Source organism: Cyprinus carpio, chromosome A8 (genome assembly GCF_018340385.1).
Source record: "Cyprinus carpio isolate SPL01 chromosome A8, ASM1834038v1, whole genome shotgun sequence".
Classification (NCBI taxonomy): Eukaryota; Metazoa; Chordata; class Actinopteri; order Cypriniformes; family Cyprinidae; genus Cyprinus; species Cyprinus carpio.
In genome coordinates, this window is record NC_056579.1 from 9186064 (window position 1) to 9203657 (window position 17594).

At 34.8% G+C, this 17594-nt stretch overlaps 2 protein-coding genes across 6 annotated transcripts in view; both read right to left on the reverse strand.

Annotated features, from left to right (window-relative positions):
• Nucleotides 1–32: 32 nt before the first annotated feature.
• Nucleotides 33–5541, reverse strand: LOC109056944 (guanylate kinase-like). 4 transcript variants are annotated; one of them, XM_042761994.1, is made up of 9 exons: nucleotides 5487–5541; nucleotides 3373–3488; nucleotides 3233–3274; nucleotides 2769–2846; nucleotides 1379–1475; nucleotides 1043–1181; nucleotides 883–967; nucleotides 723–808; nucleotides 33–622 (listed from the first exon to the last, which is right to left on the reverse strand). In XM_042761994.1, exons 2-9 carry the CDS (start codon nucleotides 3482–3484, stop codon nucleotides 590–592), a joined length of 672 nt encoding a protein of 223 aa, XP_042617928.1. In that variant the 5' UTR covers nucleotides 3485–3488; nucleotides 5487–5541; the 3' UTR covers nucleotides 33–589. The 4 variants fall into 4 exon arrangements, with proteins under 4 accessions (XP_042617928.1, XP_042617929.1, XP_042617930.1 ...); XM_042761995.1 differs by lacking the exon at nucleotides 2769–2846; XM_042761996.1 differs by lacking the exons at nucleotides 3373–3488; nucleotides 5487–5541 and adding an exon at nucleotides 1939–2064.
• A 1354-nt stretch (nucleotides 5542–6895) lies between these two features.
• The window catches only part of LOC109087530 (E3 ubiquitin-protein ligase RNF220-like), a 32922-nt gene continuing 22223 nt past the window's right edge, over nucleotides 6896–17594 (reverse strand). Inside the window, exons 4-16 of one of the 2 annotated variants that reach the window (XM_042761998.1) lie at nucleotides 16652–16694; nucleotides 16471–16563; nucleotides 15623–15665; nucleotides 15171–15275; nucleotides 14221–14264; nucleotides 13727–13838; nucleotides 12589–12679; nucleotides 12379–12465; nucleotides 12240–12292; nucleotides 11916–12000; nucleotides 9180–9288; nucleotides 8468–8542; nucleotides 6896–8339 (exon numbers count right to left, since the gene is read on the reverse strand). In XM_042761998.1, coding sequence (XP_042617932.1) covers nucleotides 8268–8339; nucleotides 8468–8542; nucleotides 9180–9288; nucleotides 11916–12000; nucleotides 12240–12292; nucleotides 12379–12465; nucleotides 12589–12679; nucleotides 13727–13838; nucleotides 14221–14264; nucleotides 15171–15275; nucleotides 15623–15665; nucleotides 16471–16563; nucleotides 16652–16694 — 1012 coding nt within the window. In that variant the 3' untranslated portion in view covers nucleotides 6896–8267. The remainder of the gene's footprint in view (nucleotides 8340–8467; nucleotides 8543–9179; nucleotides 9289–11915; nucleotides 12001–12239; nucleotides 12293–12378; nucleotides 12466–12588; nucleotides 12680–13726; nucleotides 13839–14220; nucleotides 14265–15170; nucleotides 15276–15622; nucleotides 15666–16470; nucleotides 16564–16651; nucleotides 16695–17594) is intronic. The other variant, XM_042761999.1, reaches the window with a different exon arrangement.

Here is a 17594-nt window from a genome sequence, read left to right on the forward strand (position 1 = left end):
AAAAAAGATAATGGAGAAATGTAGCATGAATATAGCTGTAGTTTCATTTTATTTTATTCCAGCTAACCCAAAATTACAATATTATATTCGACACAAATTTAGAAACATGAAGGTGCAACCCATTCAGGTGAATACATTCAAACCTGTTGAAGGATACCTGAGAATCAAACTAGCTGTACAGCTTAGTTCTCTACAAACAATATTAAAAACAATCATTTCTACTATAGAACTAACATGCTGATGATAAACAAACTATTGTCATCAATAATAGCTTACTGAACACGTTTTTGTTACAGTTTTCTCCCTTCATAAGTCAAGGTGCAAACATGCTCGAGAGAGTTAATAGAGAAGAGTCTTCAACTGAGATTGAGATATTTTTAACATACATGCATAGATTTTCTCTCTCCCACAGAGAAAAGCTCTAGCTCCTTTAAACATAACACCTGTCTTGATTACCCATTTAAGTGAATAGAGTTTTTAGTGTCTGACATGAGAACCAACATCATGATTGCACCGTACAAGGCTGGAAAAAAAGGCTTCATGTCTTGTTTTGTTGGGCAGAAAGGTCAAAAGTGCTGTTTATCCTTTCCTAATTCTTGGCATCTTGCACCTTCTCAATTTCCTGTTGAAAAATAAAAACAATAACCCAATAAGTGTTATTTATTTATATATGAAATTAATAAAAATGATGCAATCTTTTTACAGAGATGAAATAGTTTTACCTCAATAAGAACACTTTTGAGTTTCTCATAGGCTTCTTCCAGGTCATCATTAATGATTACCAAATCAAAAACCCCAGGTTCCTTACCTACAGAGGAGAAAATGGCAAGGGAATAAAGGTTTTCTCTCGAGCACAACCAACTTACTGAAAATGTCACTTACTGAGCTCCATGTCAATCCTCGCCGCCTCCAGACGCTTCTGTAGACTGTCCTCTGTCTCTGTTTGTCTGTCTCTCAGACGCTTTTCCTGTAGGAAAATAAACCACCTTCTTGCATTTTATCACAATTTAAATGCTATATGAAATTATTTCTATCAACTTACCAGGATCTCCATTGAAGGAGGCTGGATGGAGATATATATGGGGTTCAGATCGGTCTTTTTAATGTTTTTCACTCCTTGTATATCAACATCCAAGATGCAGATGAGGTTTTGTGCCTGAACGTCTTCTATGGATGATTTGCTGCAAGTGACAGTAAATTTAATGAGCAATAAGATTTACATTTTTGTTGTTATTGACTAGGATATACACTTATGGAGAATCTCAGCTACTGTTGGGCATTGGTATAAAGACAAAGAAATAGCGGTAAAGTACCCCTGTGCTGAATTATGAGGATAATGGGATCAGAAACCAGATGTCAATTTACAAATGAAATGTACCTGGTTCCATACATGTTCCCAGAAAACTCTGCATTCTCAATGAATTCACCCTTATCAATTCCCTCTTGCATCTTCTCTCTGGTGACAAAGTGGTAATCTGGATTGGGGACAGAAATAAATGAATCATAAAACCAAGCAAATTGTGACTGTTAACAAGGAAACATTGTAAGCTAGTCTAATATCATCAATTGACCTGAAAGGGTGTTTATTTGAAATATTCATATGATCAGGTAATAAGAAAATATTAAAAGGAAGATCTGTAATAATAAAAAATAAATTTTCAGAGGATGACTAAATTATTATTAGTTATTTATTTATTTATTTATTTATTTATTTTTATTTTTTTGATGAGATTTATAAAGTCTTTTCACTGCTAAACAACACAAAATTCTTTCTGCTCAGCAGGGGGCGCCAAATGTTTATTTCAGAATCTCATCACGAAATTAAAAGGTTGATCTCTAACAAAATGATGGGAATGGTGTGAACGAAACTTCTAAACTCTAAACTTCTAAAATACGAAAATAGCTGCGATCGCACATAAAATACTTTTATAATCTCACAAAAAAATCCTTTTCGTAAAGACGGTGAGAAAGCTCCAGTACTGCATGTTGCTGGATTCATCTCATTCTGATGGTTTAACTCCACAACAGCACATCAGAGGGGATCTAAAGCGGGACGGAATGGTTCTGCAGGCAACACAAGACAAACAATTTACATCTACAGGAGGACAAACACTGACATCATCCGTGGCAGCACTGCAATGGAGACTCCCATTAGCATAACAACATTTTTCTGTGGAAAAAAATTATAAGGATTACAAAACAATAAAATTAGCAATGGCTGTTTATACTGTAGTTACACAGAATTTTAGATGCAGTATTTGTCCGCTCCACCTTAAAAGTCTCAAATAAACCTGTATTTCTTTCCAATATTATTTTTTTTTTTAAATGTGCAGAATTCATTAATCTGTGACATACACACTGATGCTTATTTTTACCCCTTTTTTAGGTAACTACTTAAGATTGTTTAAATGTAACCTATTAAATTTCCCAGAAATAAGTTCTGTTGTGATGTTAATGATTCATCTCTGAGTATCTGTGCTGTGGTGAGGAAGTGATGGCAAGAGTTCACATCACATGGAAAACCTAGGGATCACAGGGGGGCTATTTTCAAAGGCTTTTTACTCCAAAGTGCACACTGGCATTCATGTCAGAGAGAACATGTGATGTCCACAATCATATCTTTGTAATTTTGGCCTGAAATGTAATTGGCTTACAAAGTTTTATATTTTAGTAAGATGAAAGTAACCCCCATTACTCTCTCATCACATTAGATATGCCAATAATCAGTAATAACCAATTAAAACCAATAATGGAAACCAAATCTACACCTTTAGATGTCTCAGAGGACAGGACGTCTGCTACAGGAAGTAATGTAGCACCCAGAAGCATTGGGAGACAATTCAGCCCTATAGAGAAAACAACAAAGGCACATTGGGGAATAAAAAGAGAAATTTACCCCTGTGAAATGTGTTGAAATTAATCTAAACAGTTCACTTGGGAGTAAGAAGCAGCAAAGAAGAAAGTTATGGACAGGTATGGTGGAGGGGCTTTCAAATTGGATGGGAACATAGTTGGAAAAACCTTTTTTCAATGCTCCACTTGCTTGTTTTCTTTTTTTATTTTAATAGTTTATAGTCTCTCTTTCATTCACTTTTTACTCTGTATGCAAGTAGGTATACATTAAAATTAATTTTTTTAGTCTATTTCTGAACTTATATCTGACATCATTTGTTTTGCTGATAAAGCAATCCTCTCAATTATTATAGTTTTGTAGTGGGACATTCTACCCTACCTTTTCCATTTTCCTCTCCTGGCCGAAGATTTCTGGTGGTGTCTGCAGAAGGAAAGAGATCAAGGTATCAAACTATTCATACAGCATTCTTGGCATTTGGTTGCTTGTCTTGTGTCTTGTATTTGTCTGTAATGACATACGGGAGACACTGAATCCAAAAACCCCTTCATATTCTTTCATGAGTCTCTTCAACAGGGTGCTTTTCCCAGCTCCTGATGGGCCACTCAGAACTACAGGCCTGGGTCCCGACATTTCTCTGTGAGACAATCAAAACAGGTACATTCGTTTTGTTAAAGTGTATGTGAGATGTTTTTTGGTGATTAAATCCACAAACCAATGCAACACATTTTTTTTTACGAGTTGCAGGTCTGTTCTAATCGGGTTGTAGATAGCAGGGGAATGTTTTAAATCTATGCTCTTGGTCAAAACATTTACAGTAAAACATTTACATTGTCAAATATTATGACAATTTAAAATAAAACTGTTTTAGCATTGTTATCATTAATGTTGAAAACCATTGTGCTGATTAATATTTTTATGGAAACTTTTTTCAGGATTCTTTGATGAATAAAAAGTTCAAAAGAACAGTAGTTAATTAAAAGAAATATATTGAAACATTATAAATGTCAATTTAATGAATCCTTTCTGAATAAAAGGTAGTGTAATTAAATGCAGCTAGGACAGCAAAATAAAAAAGCATTTCAATTTTTAGACAACAGGTGAAATGCTTCCCCAATCTTTTGACGTCAGTCAAACTCTACAGTATTTTGGCAGAAATCGATCTGTCACTACATTACCAGCCAACTAGACAGATGCCAATACAATGTAAAAGAAAATGTAAAATGGACTACACATTAAATACAGGTTCGCTTGCAACAAGGACGAGACCACGAAACCATAATAATTCAAGAAGATTTAGATTTAGAGCCACATGGTACTGCATTCTGACATAAAGGGTTAGAAAATACATAATTTAAGTGTAATTTCTTCTTAAATCATACATAAAAGTCTTTATTTTTCAATCACAACAAACAAAAACCTTCCATATTGAACACGGATTAGGTCAAGTAGGAAGCTTTGGTCTTGGTGCCCAGCCGATAGAGAGAGAGAGAGAGAGAGAGAGAGAGAGAGAGAGAGAGAGAGAGAGTGCTATTAACTATTGAAACTGACATGGGCAGACACTGATTCTATTGCAAGCCTGCGTCTCTCCAAAAGAGAAGCTCAGGAACTAATCCACTGATCCGGGTGATTAGTGATTCTGTTTTGAGGTCTGTGGACTGGGTCTTGCAATAATGAACAGGGGACCTATTTCCTGACTAAGAAACTTTTATTTATTTGTTTGTTTATTTAATTATTATTATTGTTGTTGTTGTTGTTGTTGTTGTTGTCAAAGTAACTTTAAATTGTTAAATGTGTTGCTCATGCTCCAGCTGGCTCGGAACAGATAAAAAATGTTCTTTTGTGAAGTTTTATAAATTAAATTTATTGAAGTGTCTGTCTCTTTTACAACAATGCAATTTAGCAAAGCATTTACATGATTTACATGACAGCAAAGGATTTACATGTTCATGTAAAGTGCCATGAAAATATCTTTAAAAAGTCAGGTTAGGACAGTGAAGAGGATTACCCAGCATGTGAGCCAAATGACAAAGACCCAGTGACCTGATGCCTGTCTTAATGTTTTCTACAATGTCTGTCTGGAATCATGTCTGGTTCAGTTTTTAGGGACTCTGCTGGAGACTAGACCAACCAACTGGACACACAATCTGATCAGGGAAAAAATATGCAGTTGCCTCCTATGAGTTTGTTGTTGACTGTTTTCTGTTTATTTTATGAAATATCCGTGATGGCTACTGAATGTTCCAGTTTTTCTGTCTCAACATTGTCTTAAGATGATGATAAAGATTTTTGTTTTTTTTTAAATATAAGAATATTTAATGTGTGCTTATATTTGCAAGACAAGCTGGAATTTTAAAACTAAAATTCACTGTCAAATGTATTATATTTAATATTTTAATGATAGTTAAAAAATTACATTAAAAACAAATGAATGTGCTTCTGCAAATTAAATTAATAAATAAAAATCCAATATGTGTCCAGTATTCTTTTTTAGATTGATCACATTTCATCCATGTTTAATAACAAAACCTTCTTAACATGAGACAGTCTTGCCTAGTGCCATTTACATTACAATAAACCATAAATTTGACCTCTTAATTTTGAACACCAGAAAAAAAGCAAAGACTGCTCTTACCTTGTCTGTGCAGGTTAGATGGTGAAGGGAGTATGTGTGTGTTTCTAACTCAGTGACACAGCTTACTGCCAGTGACAATTACCACCTCCTCCGTTTACTCAGCCAATCAAATTGCTGGTCACGTGTATCTGTTGTTATGACAGAGATAAGTAGTTACTAATCATAATCAATTTTTGAAAAACCATAATCAATTGTTTTTCCTGAGAAATAATGGTGAAAATGTTCAAAAGCTTTTTGTAGTCAAGACTTATGCATCCATATTAACTCCCAGCCTGAGTAATATTCAATATATAACTAAATATATAACTATATGCCAAATAACTATAACTATATACTGTTTACATATACTGTATACCTAACCAAAAAGGGATACAACTAGCCCCAGTCTATCTTGTAATGCATTGTAAATCATCTAAATAGGGCAAAACTCAAATTCTATAATTTTTTGTCAATTATAAATATAGTATTAAGAAATATAAAAATAAATTATGCTACAAAATTGTATATGCATATATTTTCAAGCAAAATGTAATTTTACTAAACTTAAATTCATCATCAAATCTGAGTTCTGATTTATATATAATAAAAATACTAAGATACAGTGTGCTAAATAATAATTAAAATGATATTATTGATATTAAATTATCATACAATATCATACAATGCATAGTCAGATAAAAATGTTATTTAAAGATGTATTTGGGAGACAAATGTTATTTAAAAGTGTTATTTAAAGGCTCTGAGAAATTAACAAATAGATTCACAGATCTGAATCAAACAACAATAATAATTTTGTCAAATAAAGTTTAAAATTTGTCCATAAGTCTCCCTAGAGTGTCCAAAAAGTTTGGTCTGCTAAGATATCCCTTGCAAAGTGCCCAAAAAAATAATTTATTTAGGGTTGCTGGGGCTGGAAGCATAAATATAATTTTTGGTCACATTTGGGAGTAAAATACACTGTGAGAGTAGGGCAGCAGTTCCTTACTTTTGCATTAGACACAAGGCTAGGCTAATCCAACGCTAACCTAAATCCGCACAGACGAGTGTCCGTATAGTGCTGCTAATTAGAGATATGTTAGGACATCAGCCTCAGACATCCTTTTATCAGGTCATTCATTGCAGTCATCTTTAACAATGGCTGAAACGAACCAGGTGGTGTTAAGATACTTTTGATGCAATAAACAGACAGAAAAGAAAGAGGAAATGCTGATTATTTATTGTACCTGCTACTGCCCCAGCTCAAACAATAGAGGTACAGGCAATGTCAGCGCCATAGGTTTGAAACCCAGGGAATACAGAACATTAACTAATTAAATGTATGCAATGTAAGTACTGTAGCTTTGGATAAAATGTCAGTAAAATGCATAAATGCACTTCCAAATAGGTCCAGCTTCACATTTGGAGCCTGGTGCTGGTGCCTTGGTGCTGAAAACAATTTTAAGGCTGACAATGACATTTGTTAGACGACAACTTTAGTTTATTTTTTCTCAAAGAAAAACAGATGAGTCTGTACAAAATACATCATCATAAAACAAAGCTGGTTTTATGTTTCATTCTATTTTAGTTCTATCAAAAGTGCTTGACGATCTTTCAGTTACCTGTAGTAACTTGACTAGAGTGAGTAACAAAACTATTGCTAAAATACCACAAAGGAAATTGAATTCCTTTTCTTTTAGTTCTGAGCTTAGTTCCTTGAGTCATAATGTCATAACCTAGAGTGACTCTGTGTCAGCAGACCTTTATTCTGCTTGGCAGTGGAGAGGAGTGAAGGCTAAGCAGAGATCAACCTCAGCGTCCATATCCTGCATTTAGAATCAATTCCACCTGCTAAGGGAGGGAAGCACGTGCACCTCGATGCAGCTCTGCTGTACAGTACATATCAATACAATAACCTGCCAATCAAATATTAATTCATTACAAGAAAGTAGACCATTACATCTACACACCATCTTAAAAGTTGAAGCAGAAGAGCAAAAAAAAAAAAAAAAGGAAACTACTTCAACTCAGAATATCTGTTGCTGAACCTTGTAGTAAAAACAATTTTTTTATTTATGTGTGAACTGTTTGATAAAATTAGCACTTTTTGAATCTACAAACGTTGTGAGAATGGCTTTGTAATTTTCCGTCATATTCAGTTTCTTTTCTTTGAGATTTTATGCATGCTAAGGATAAGGGGATAATGAGACAAAAAATTCATAATATAATCAATTACACTACTGTATCACATGTGTAACAGCTGAAATGATCATTTATCTTAAACCATATTTAAAGGATCCCATTCAATATTAAATTACAGTCACACAAGTATGGAAAATATTTTTTTACACATTCTACACAAAACACAGTTTATTAATGATTTAAAAGTTAACTGTTTACCATTTCAGATATCAGCACAGTTAGACCCAAATTAGAAAAGAACTCTTCAGTGTAAACATTCACAAAACTATTTGACAAATTGCTTTAGAACTTTCTCAATGAGAATAACTTAATAATATTTTATAAAACAAGGTTTTATACATAGAAACATTTTCTGATCAGTTTTACTGTCCTTACAATATTGTTACTGCCGATTTGTACTTTAAAACTTAACCATTTCATTAAGAAATGAACACAGTGGTCTTCATGTAACTGGGTTGCATTCTGACAGGAACATTTGGGCAATGACTCTGTTAAGGCAAGATGTCCTCTAAGTTTTGCATCAGCCCAGAAAAGTTCTCCTCAGTAAAAGTGATCCCTTTGTGTAGAGTGCAAACAGGCAGATGACAGGACAGCTGTAACTCTTCACAAATACACTCGTCTCAGGTCCCCAGGTGAGGTGATAGTGTTGCACTGTGGACACAGTTTCTTGGCTCCCTGCAGGAATGAGGGACCAACCAAGATAATTTAACAATCAAAAACAACATAAAGAGTATACTTGTTGAAGTCACATGGTTGTGCAGGAAATCTTTTGTTAAGTACAGTATGATACATGTTCATCTCACCAGGGTGCGAAGCCAGCATTCCTCACAGTGGACATGCCAGCACTGGATGGAGGTCAGAGGTACTGTGTAGGAGTCCTGAAAAAAGTATATGTACACAAAATTACATGCATAAGAAAAATGTATTTTTCTGTTTTCATCATTGATAATAATAAGACACCTTTACTGAGCACCAAATGAGCATATTGCAATGATTTTTGAAGAAGCATGTGATTCTGAAGACTGGAGTCAAGGCTGCTTAAATTCAGCTTTGCCATATAAATTACATTTTAAAACATATTAAAATAGAAAACAGTTATTTGTATTGTAATAATAGTCAAGTCACCTTTATTCGTATAGTGCTTAATACAATACAGATTGTGTCAAAGCAGCTTTACAGTGTCAAACAGGAAAATAGTTTGTCAATAATGCAAGAGGACAATAACAAAGGACAAGTCAGTTCATTTATGATTCAGTGATGTCATCGACCAGTCCAGCTCTCTTTCAATAGTGTCTGTGCAATGATTACATAAATGCAGCCTTGGAGAGCATAAGAGACTTCTTTCCAGAACATTAAAAATATAATACTGACCCCAAACTTTTGAATAGTAATATCTACATAATTAATATATATTAATATGAATATAAAGTACACATCTAATTCAATAATGAATATTTATTTGCAATTATTACTTTTTTAAATCCTTTTTAAATAAATATGCACGGTCAAACTTACCATGCAGATGAGACACTTGAATCTGTCCCCTCGTGTGAGCTGCTTCTCCAGATCTCTGATCCGTGTTTTCAGGGCCTCCAGTGTACTGAGGGAGGGGTCATCCGGTAAGCTAAACGAAACAACGAACAAATCCATCAGAGATTGATTGGAGAGTCACAGCGTGCTGAGGGCTTTTTCGCTGAAGGCCATGTTATGAATTCTAAATTACACATGAATGGTAATCAGCAGACAGATTGCATTATTAAATGAGGTGCATTCAGAAGCAAATTCAACATTGTAATACATGAGAGTGAGCATTCCTATTGTAATGCTATATTGAACACTAAAAATGAAGAGCATTCACTGACTGCATATGTCTATGTTCAAGTGAATGGATGTGAAATGTGATTGGTTAGCAACAAGGAATAATCAAAGAAAAGACAAAAAAAGGTACTACAGAAATTTGTAGTAACAATACAATTCCCCACAGCAGGTGAGGGACAGACATGTCACTGCAGTGTGCAAACATTGTTTCAGTGTAATTGCTTTATTAGTGTGTCCACACAGGCCCGGGCAGCAAGCGCCCCACAGCGTACTGTCATTTGTCAGGAACGGTCCTCCTTCCCGCCTCACTAACCCTTCCTCACTCAAGTGTTTCCACTTCACCAAAATTAAATAACATTCGCTCAGAGCACCCTAATCCCCAGTAGGAACATCCTGGCCAACGCATCCCCATTTAATCAGCTCTCAGGAATTGAACTATGACAGCAGGGGTGTTTAAGTGATCCATCAAAAATGCCTCATGTAATAGCCTCCAAACATAAGCATAATGAATGCTGGTTTTTCTCTTGTAGCTGTCTAGTGGAAATATGAAATAACTGCCCTTGTCCTCAAGCTAAATACCTATTGGAGAGTGGTGACGGATCAGGTACAAAAATATGCTGCAAAACAGAAATCCTACACAAGTGCATACCTAATATATTTAAATATCCATTATATTAATATATTTTATATTTAATATAAAATTCCATACACACACACATACATACTGTATATACATAGTAATATAGTAATATATATATATATATATATATATATAGTATATATATATATATATATATATATATAATATATATATGATATATATATACATTATATGAAATGTTACAATTTGTCATGAAGCACAATGGAATACATAATATAATATAATATTTATGTTTTTGTGTGTGTGTGTGTGACAGAGAGAGAGAAAAGTCCATGTGATTTTGATAGTGATGATGCAACTTCCCTAATCTGTGGGGGGACATGTAAATACCTACAAATCACTCGCACATAATACATTTAGAATAATTCCATTTAGAAAAAGTATTTCATTGTTTCTCTGCAATCTGACACTCCTCGACTGAAAAATGGATCAATCATGCTTATTAATGATTCATTCCAAAACATAAGTCATGCACGCTTCAGTGGACCTGCCCAAATGTAGCCCCGCTGAGAAAGAACTGATTTGTGTGACTCTTATTGAACGGGTCAGCCATATATAATTCCTCATGTGTCCCATCCATGTGCAAACTTGACCTCAGTTGCACGATTAGTAATGCATTAAAATCTGTCCCAGTGCACACGGAAAAAGTTAAAACTTCCCAACAGGATTTAAGAAGTGCTGTTTCATGATCCTGCAGAGATCTCTTCCAAGAAAATGACACGGATGTTGGAGAGGAGAAGGACGAAGAAGAGTGGGTGGAGACACTTGAATCTTAACCTACGTGTATTTTCCATATGAGCATCACAGCTAAGAGTGTCTGGAATACATGCACAAACCACAGCTCCAACAGTATTTGCATATCAATTCAATCAATTAGGACTGACTTCAAACAATTGCCATTTCAATAGCTTTGCTGCTATGTTACTCTGAGAAAATGTCAGTTTTGTAATGAGCAAAAGTTTTATGACATGTATTAAATAATGCATTCAGAAGTGTGCATTAAAGTCATGATTAAACAGAAGTAGAGACAGATCCTTTCTTTGTATTGTGATTTTAAAAAATTACAAATGAAACATGCATAAATTAATAGTTCACAATAAGATTTATAACTTACATTTAGAAAATAGGATGAATTGTCATTTCATGCAGACTTTAAAGGGATAGTTCACCCAAAAAATGAAAATTACCCCATGATTTACTCACCCTCAAGCCATCCTAGGTGTATATGACTTTCTTTTTTCAGACGAATACAATCAGAGTTATATTTAAAAACCAGTCTCCTCTTGGCTTATATCGAAATCTTCATTTTGTACTTCTAATTCATGACCAGTGTTTTGTTTTTGAGTTTCCACATTCATTACTTCTCACCAGAACTTACGCTATGTCCTACATCATCTGCTGGAACTGTGTTATTGTGAATGCGCATCGACAGTTAGTGGTAGCTAGAGATTACTGTTTATAAAGTTTTAAATATGGATATTTTTCTTTAAAAATTGATACACTACAGGAGGCTTTTATTCATCCCCCGGAGCTGTGTGGGACATTTTTTATTATGGATGGATGCCCTTTATTTGACATCTTTTGGACTATTGAAAAATAACACCCATTCACTGCCAAAATAAAGCTTGGAAGGGCCAGGACATTTTTTAATATAACTCCGATCTGATTCGTCTGAAAGAAGAAAGTCATGTACACCTACAATGGCTTGAAGGTGAGTAAATTATGGGGTAATTTTCATTTTTGGGTGAACTATCCCTTTAAGGTATACTTACATCTCTAACTCGCTGTTCTTACAGGTTCTTGGAGATGTTGTGCTTCTATTGTTGTCAAACTCTCCATTGCTTGTAGTAGGAGTTTCTGCAGACATAGTACAACATTATGAATAATTTGATTTATGCAAAACAACATATATGTATATACATATCCACATAGTATAGTATAGTATAGTACAGTATAGTATATACGTATACTGTTGTACTGTGTAGATATGCATGTGTGTGTGTCTGTGTGTGTGTGTGTATGTGTGTGTGTATATATATAAACTAACTACATGAAACATTTACTAAACTAACATCTCAAAAAATCTCTTGGCTCACCTGAGTTTACCAACTTGGTTTGCTCTGGAGATAACCTGCTAGTTATGTCACCACTTTAAAAAAAAAAAAAAAAAACAGGATTAATAAAGTAGCCCTAATATAAGCCCTAATAATATGCTGTTTGTGTGTGTGTGCATACTTTAAAACAGCTCCTCTTAATGCCTGCCTCTCCTCTGCATCTCTGGGTTCATTTCCTGAACAGGGAATCACATCCGCCTCTGTGTATCTGAGATGATTTGCTGAGGAAAAATTTCTTACTATCAAAAATGCTTTCATGAAAGAACAAAAGATCAGTGCACATCCTTGCTGTGCCATAAACTGTGCTGACTAACAGCAAAAATAAGGATACTGTGCTTTTCCATATTCCAAAGTATCATCACCGTCCACATCCAGATCTGCATCACTGTCCTGATGTTCTTTCAATGTGCTGCTGACCAAACCTTAAGACATTTGACATAAGGATTCATTAAATGACAATAAAACAAAAGCCTTATAGAACAAGATTGCCAAAGGAATAGAGAGTGTAAAATTCAAAAATAGGTTAAGATACAAATGCACCCTACTGATGAACTGCAAAATGCTACTAAAATCAAAGACTTTTTAAGGACACAGGGTCTGTATGACCTCTGAGTCCTTTGTGATCGGCTCTGTCTCTGTTTTTGACCCCTGTCTAAATGCTTTTACAGTAATCTCCTTCTCATGAGGTTAACACCACTACCATTATCTCACGTGTCTGTTGTGAACTAATCACTCACACACACACACACACACACACACACACACACACACACAAAAGCTCTGTTGCAAAACTAATTGAGCTTGCTGTTCACATAATACATAGGCGGTCACTCAAGCTCATAAGCAACCGATTTGGGAATGCTGTGCATTGGCATTAACTCTACAAATAGACTTGCCTTTTGCATTTAATTTCAATAGACTATTACCCTATTTAGCATAATGCTAAGCTTACATAAAAATATACACACTGTAAAAAAAAATGTTTTGTTTTACAAGAAAATACTATTTCAGTCTTTCTACTTCAAATTTCAAATTTAATTCAATGTTTTACTTGACATTTCTTTGTAATTACTTGTGGAATTTACTAGCAATCTCTGAATGAAAATTGTTTTAAAGTAAATACTACACATTTTTTTCAGTGTAGCACACTTGGAGATTGGATTAAATAATCTGTTTTTAGTTGCACTGTTTGTTTATAGATACATTTCAGTATTGCATTTTTTTTTTTTCACTGAATTTGTGCCAATGCATAATGGTACTACATTCTTCTCTGTAGACAGTTTTGTAGGTTTTGGGGCACAAAAACTGATTTCAAGTGGCTTTTTTATTAAACATTATGATTTCTCAAGATATTTGTTGTTCTAATCTGATACCTGACTTCAGTCTGACGACTTATAAATTACTGTATATGGATGTATTTGAGTATTTGGTGTGTAGTTAAATTACTGTGAAGTGTTTGTGTTTTGTACCTCTGAAGCCTCTAAGAACAGAAACCATCTGTATTCTTCTCTGTTCAGCCCATTCAAAATCCCTCCCGGCTGACAGCACAGAGCCATCATCAACAACACACACACTGTCTCTCTGTAGAAAACACACACATATCAGTATCTCTGGTGAAAACGTCTGCATCAGCCTCAAGACAACACTTTCATTTGCTACCTGCCCTGAATGCCCTCTTCGCATTAGGTCACAGCTGAAAGGATCAGAAAATAAAAAGAAACAAACATTTCACATGCAGGTTTATAGTTTGTCTGATCCTTCTTGCCACATCTACCTGTCTTATACATTATACAAATGACTTAGCAGAACAGGACAGCTGACACCTTTCTCATGCTGCCTGTCAGTACAGACATCACAAACAGTCTGTGATCTGTCAGATCTAGAGAAGGAAGGAATATTCATTGTTTTGAATGAAACCTTTAAACATATGCACAATGAGAAATTAGCTGCATTTTTATCATACCTGGTCTTCCTCTGCTTTCCGTCTTTTCAGTTTCCCAATGCGTGCTGTAAAAAAAATGAAGAAAAACAACAAAAAATGAAACAAAACAGCCTATGTTTTTTTATTTTGTTTTACTGATTCTCAACACTTTTCATATTGTTATCTAAAAATATGAAGCATAAATGCATTTGATTTTTCTCCAGTGGCAGTTTTATGATGGAAATATATACAATCTCAAGCTGACATAAAATGATAAGACAGAAAGGCCTCTATGGCCTACAAAAGATAAATAAATGGCATGGGAATTGGACTGATCTGTTTATCTGATTATAAAATAAAGACAAATACAAGATTTTCAGAATTCTCTGCATCTCCTTCTCTTGAACACACACAAACAAAAAAGTAAAATTCAGCATTGTAGAATGGTATCCACCACTCCATTAAAAATCTCTGTGTTTTGTTGAGCTGCTAATGATGTTATGGGACATCAATCTTTAGGAGCCTCAGTTCATAATATAGTCAAAGTAGACAGTAAAAACAGTGCTGAGGCTGTTACAATCACAATGAAGTTGAGCATAACGGAGAGGGGATCATTAATCAATCAGCTGTGAATAATCATCCAGTGCACCTTTTTTAGATGTTAATGAAATAACATAAAAATTAACAGTCCTGATAAATGATCGAAAAATTCAACATGATAAAGTATCAATATTTCACAGTACAGAGATTCAATACTGTGTATTACTGTGCTAAGGGGATAATATTACATTAAATACTATATAATTTTCACTGTCTCATTCTACATCTGCAGAAAATGATTCTACAGTCATTTTCTCCTTTAAGATTATTTTAAGTAACTGCTGATTGGTATTCTAGATAAAGCCTCTTTAAATACCTCATTTTACTAACTAAAATAATAAAGTGTTGGTACTGTATTCGCAGTTATGTGCCATGTGTGGAGAAGAGCTTACCAGACAGTGGGCAAGAGGAAACATGTGGAAATCCACAGTCAGGCCAATCATGAACAGATTTCACTTTCTGTTTGGCGTAGCACCTGCACCAGCAGAGCTCCTTAACTGTTAACATATTGAAAGGTTAAAGGTCAATAATCTGCTCTGCTCGTGAGGGTGCTAGGTCAAAGGTAAGGGGTGGGGTTTTAACTGTGACTGTTCAAACTATAAGTTAAAGTATACCAGTGCTGCCTTATTTATAATAATGACTAAAAATCAGTTTCAAAGATCAAAGAGTGTCTTAAATAATAAAACTCATTTTTGTATTAATCATTAGGAGATTCATGAATTAGGTCAGATCCAAGCTCTTAATGCACGCTTATGACCCTGCATTGGAAATGACTGAATGAAAAAACAGAGAAATACAGAACAGGGAGAATATTTTGAGATACTGAAAGTCATTGACAACATACCATTGAGTCTTGTTTGCCTGTTTGCTCTAACTCGCAAAAACGTCTGAAATGGAAAAGAGAAGAAGGAAAGGGACTCTTCAATATCCATAATTAAACTTGTTTTTTTTTTGTTTTTTTTTAAAGAATGGGCCTTTAAGCCATCATAAGAATTTGTTCTCACTGAAAATCCAATGACTCCAGCAATTTATGTTGACTTTATTTAGGTTTAAGTTAAAATGTTTTGATGCTAATGACTCCCAAATCTGATCATACACTGCAAACCTAAAATATAAAGACCAATTTATTCTATGCAAAAACGCTATTTAAAAAAATAAATAGTAAGTTTGATATTCTAAGGACAGCATTATCTGTAAACTTATAATTGATTTTTATACAGGCAGGGCACTAAAGCCTAAATAAATTATTAAAATATTATGTGATCAACATATGCCTTGTTAGTTTTTGTTTTTCTACTCACTATTAAATTGGTCAAATTATGTTTTTTTTTAATTAAAAGAAACATTTTAAATTATATATAAATATGTACATTTTAGATTTGATATCTTATAAATTAAATGATATGTTTGTCAATAATTAGAAATCAGAAAGAAATTATAATTATAATTATAATGAAATTAAAATTTAGCACACTGCCTTTGTTTAAGAACATATTTTTTTAATTACATTAACGTCCAGTAGATGGCAGCACTATACTGAGGTTTGTCTCAATCTTTTGCTTGACATGTAGTTTAGGAATGTATCCACTAATTTTGTTTGATTCCACCCGTAATTGTTAAAGTTCAACATGCTCCACAAGAGACGTGCAGGCTAATGCAGCTAGATGTATATCATATGTATTTTGTGCTCACCTGGTACCTGTCAGAGTGCACAGCCTCGTCTGCGGGACGTGGAGAGGAGGCAGAGGAGGAACCCTCTCTCTTTATATGCATTGAGAACAGAGACTGAGAGAGGAAGAGTGGTTATTATTGCCTGTAGACATAAATCAATTGTATATAACAAGTGTTGTGAAGTACATTTGAGAGTATGTACCTTAGGCGGACCAGCAGCGAGACCCTTTTGAGCGGGACCCTGACTGTAAACAGAAGAGTGTTATTAACACATATTTCATCACCACAATCCCATTACCAAACAAACTTCAGCCTGGTTTTAAACACAAAACTTGAACCAGAATATGGAAACAAGGGATTAGGTTGCATATTGTTCTCAAACTACATTTCCTTCACAGTCAAATAAAAATAATCTATAAAAAGGTGTCTCCACTCAGGTCCTGTAAAGCAGGCAGGCTCTAACACACCCTGGGGCTGAGTTCAATTTGACACAATTACTGTCCACAGCTCTGTCACTAAGCAAATGATGGCTATAATTTCTTTATTGGAGAAATCTTTCATGTGTTCAAGGTGGCTAATGTGCCGCCCTGCCTCGTCTGATACTGATAGCAAACGTTGAGGAAACGCGTTATTAGCTTGCTGTGATTTTCGCAGGGACTGCCTTGAGCTTGACTGGCTGTGAAATGTCAGGAACAATGTAACAGCTTGTAATGTGTGATGTTGCAATGATGGAGGAGACAAAGAGAAGGGTGGAGGCATGGTGCACATGCCCGGAAGCTGTAGATAAATATGCCATCAAGACCTGGAAGCATTTAATATGCCTTTGGAAAGGACAGGCTACAGGGAGGAGGTGTCAGGGAGTTTGTGTATGTGCGTATGTATGTGTGTGTGTGTTCAGAGTCTTAATCTGCTTTAATTCTGCCCTTCCTCCATCTCTCCTGTTCTTGTTTCCAGTATAGGACTTTGTCTTTACTATGGGCAGCGATGCATTTTCATGAGCCTGGATGAGATTTGAGTAAGAGTGACAGAAGAGCATGCTGACTGTCAGCGGCACTTTACTGTCTACATGCTCTGGCCGATGCAAAGAGACTGAGGCAGGTTGATAGATTGAATGTCTCATTATAAGGATTGTCATTATAAGGATT

Excerpts from the sequence above, each read along its gene's own strand:
- LOC109056944 (XM_042761994.1), bottom strand. The coding sequence starts at position 3,484 with ATGTCGGGACCCAGGCCTGTAGTTCTGAGTGGCCCATCAGGAGCTGGG. Across the intron at positions 3,275-3,372 it reads TTTTGGATTCAGTGTCTCCC|ACACCACCAGAAATCTTCGG; the intron begins GTATGTCATTAC and ends TTCCTTCTGCAG. Across the intron at positions 2,847-3,232 it reads AGGAGAGGAAAATGGAAAAG|GGCTGAATTGTCTCCCAATG; the intron begins GTAGGGTAGAAT and ends TTTTCTCTATAG.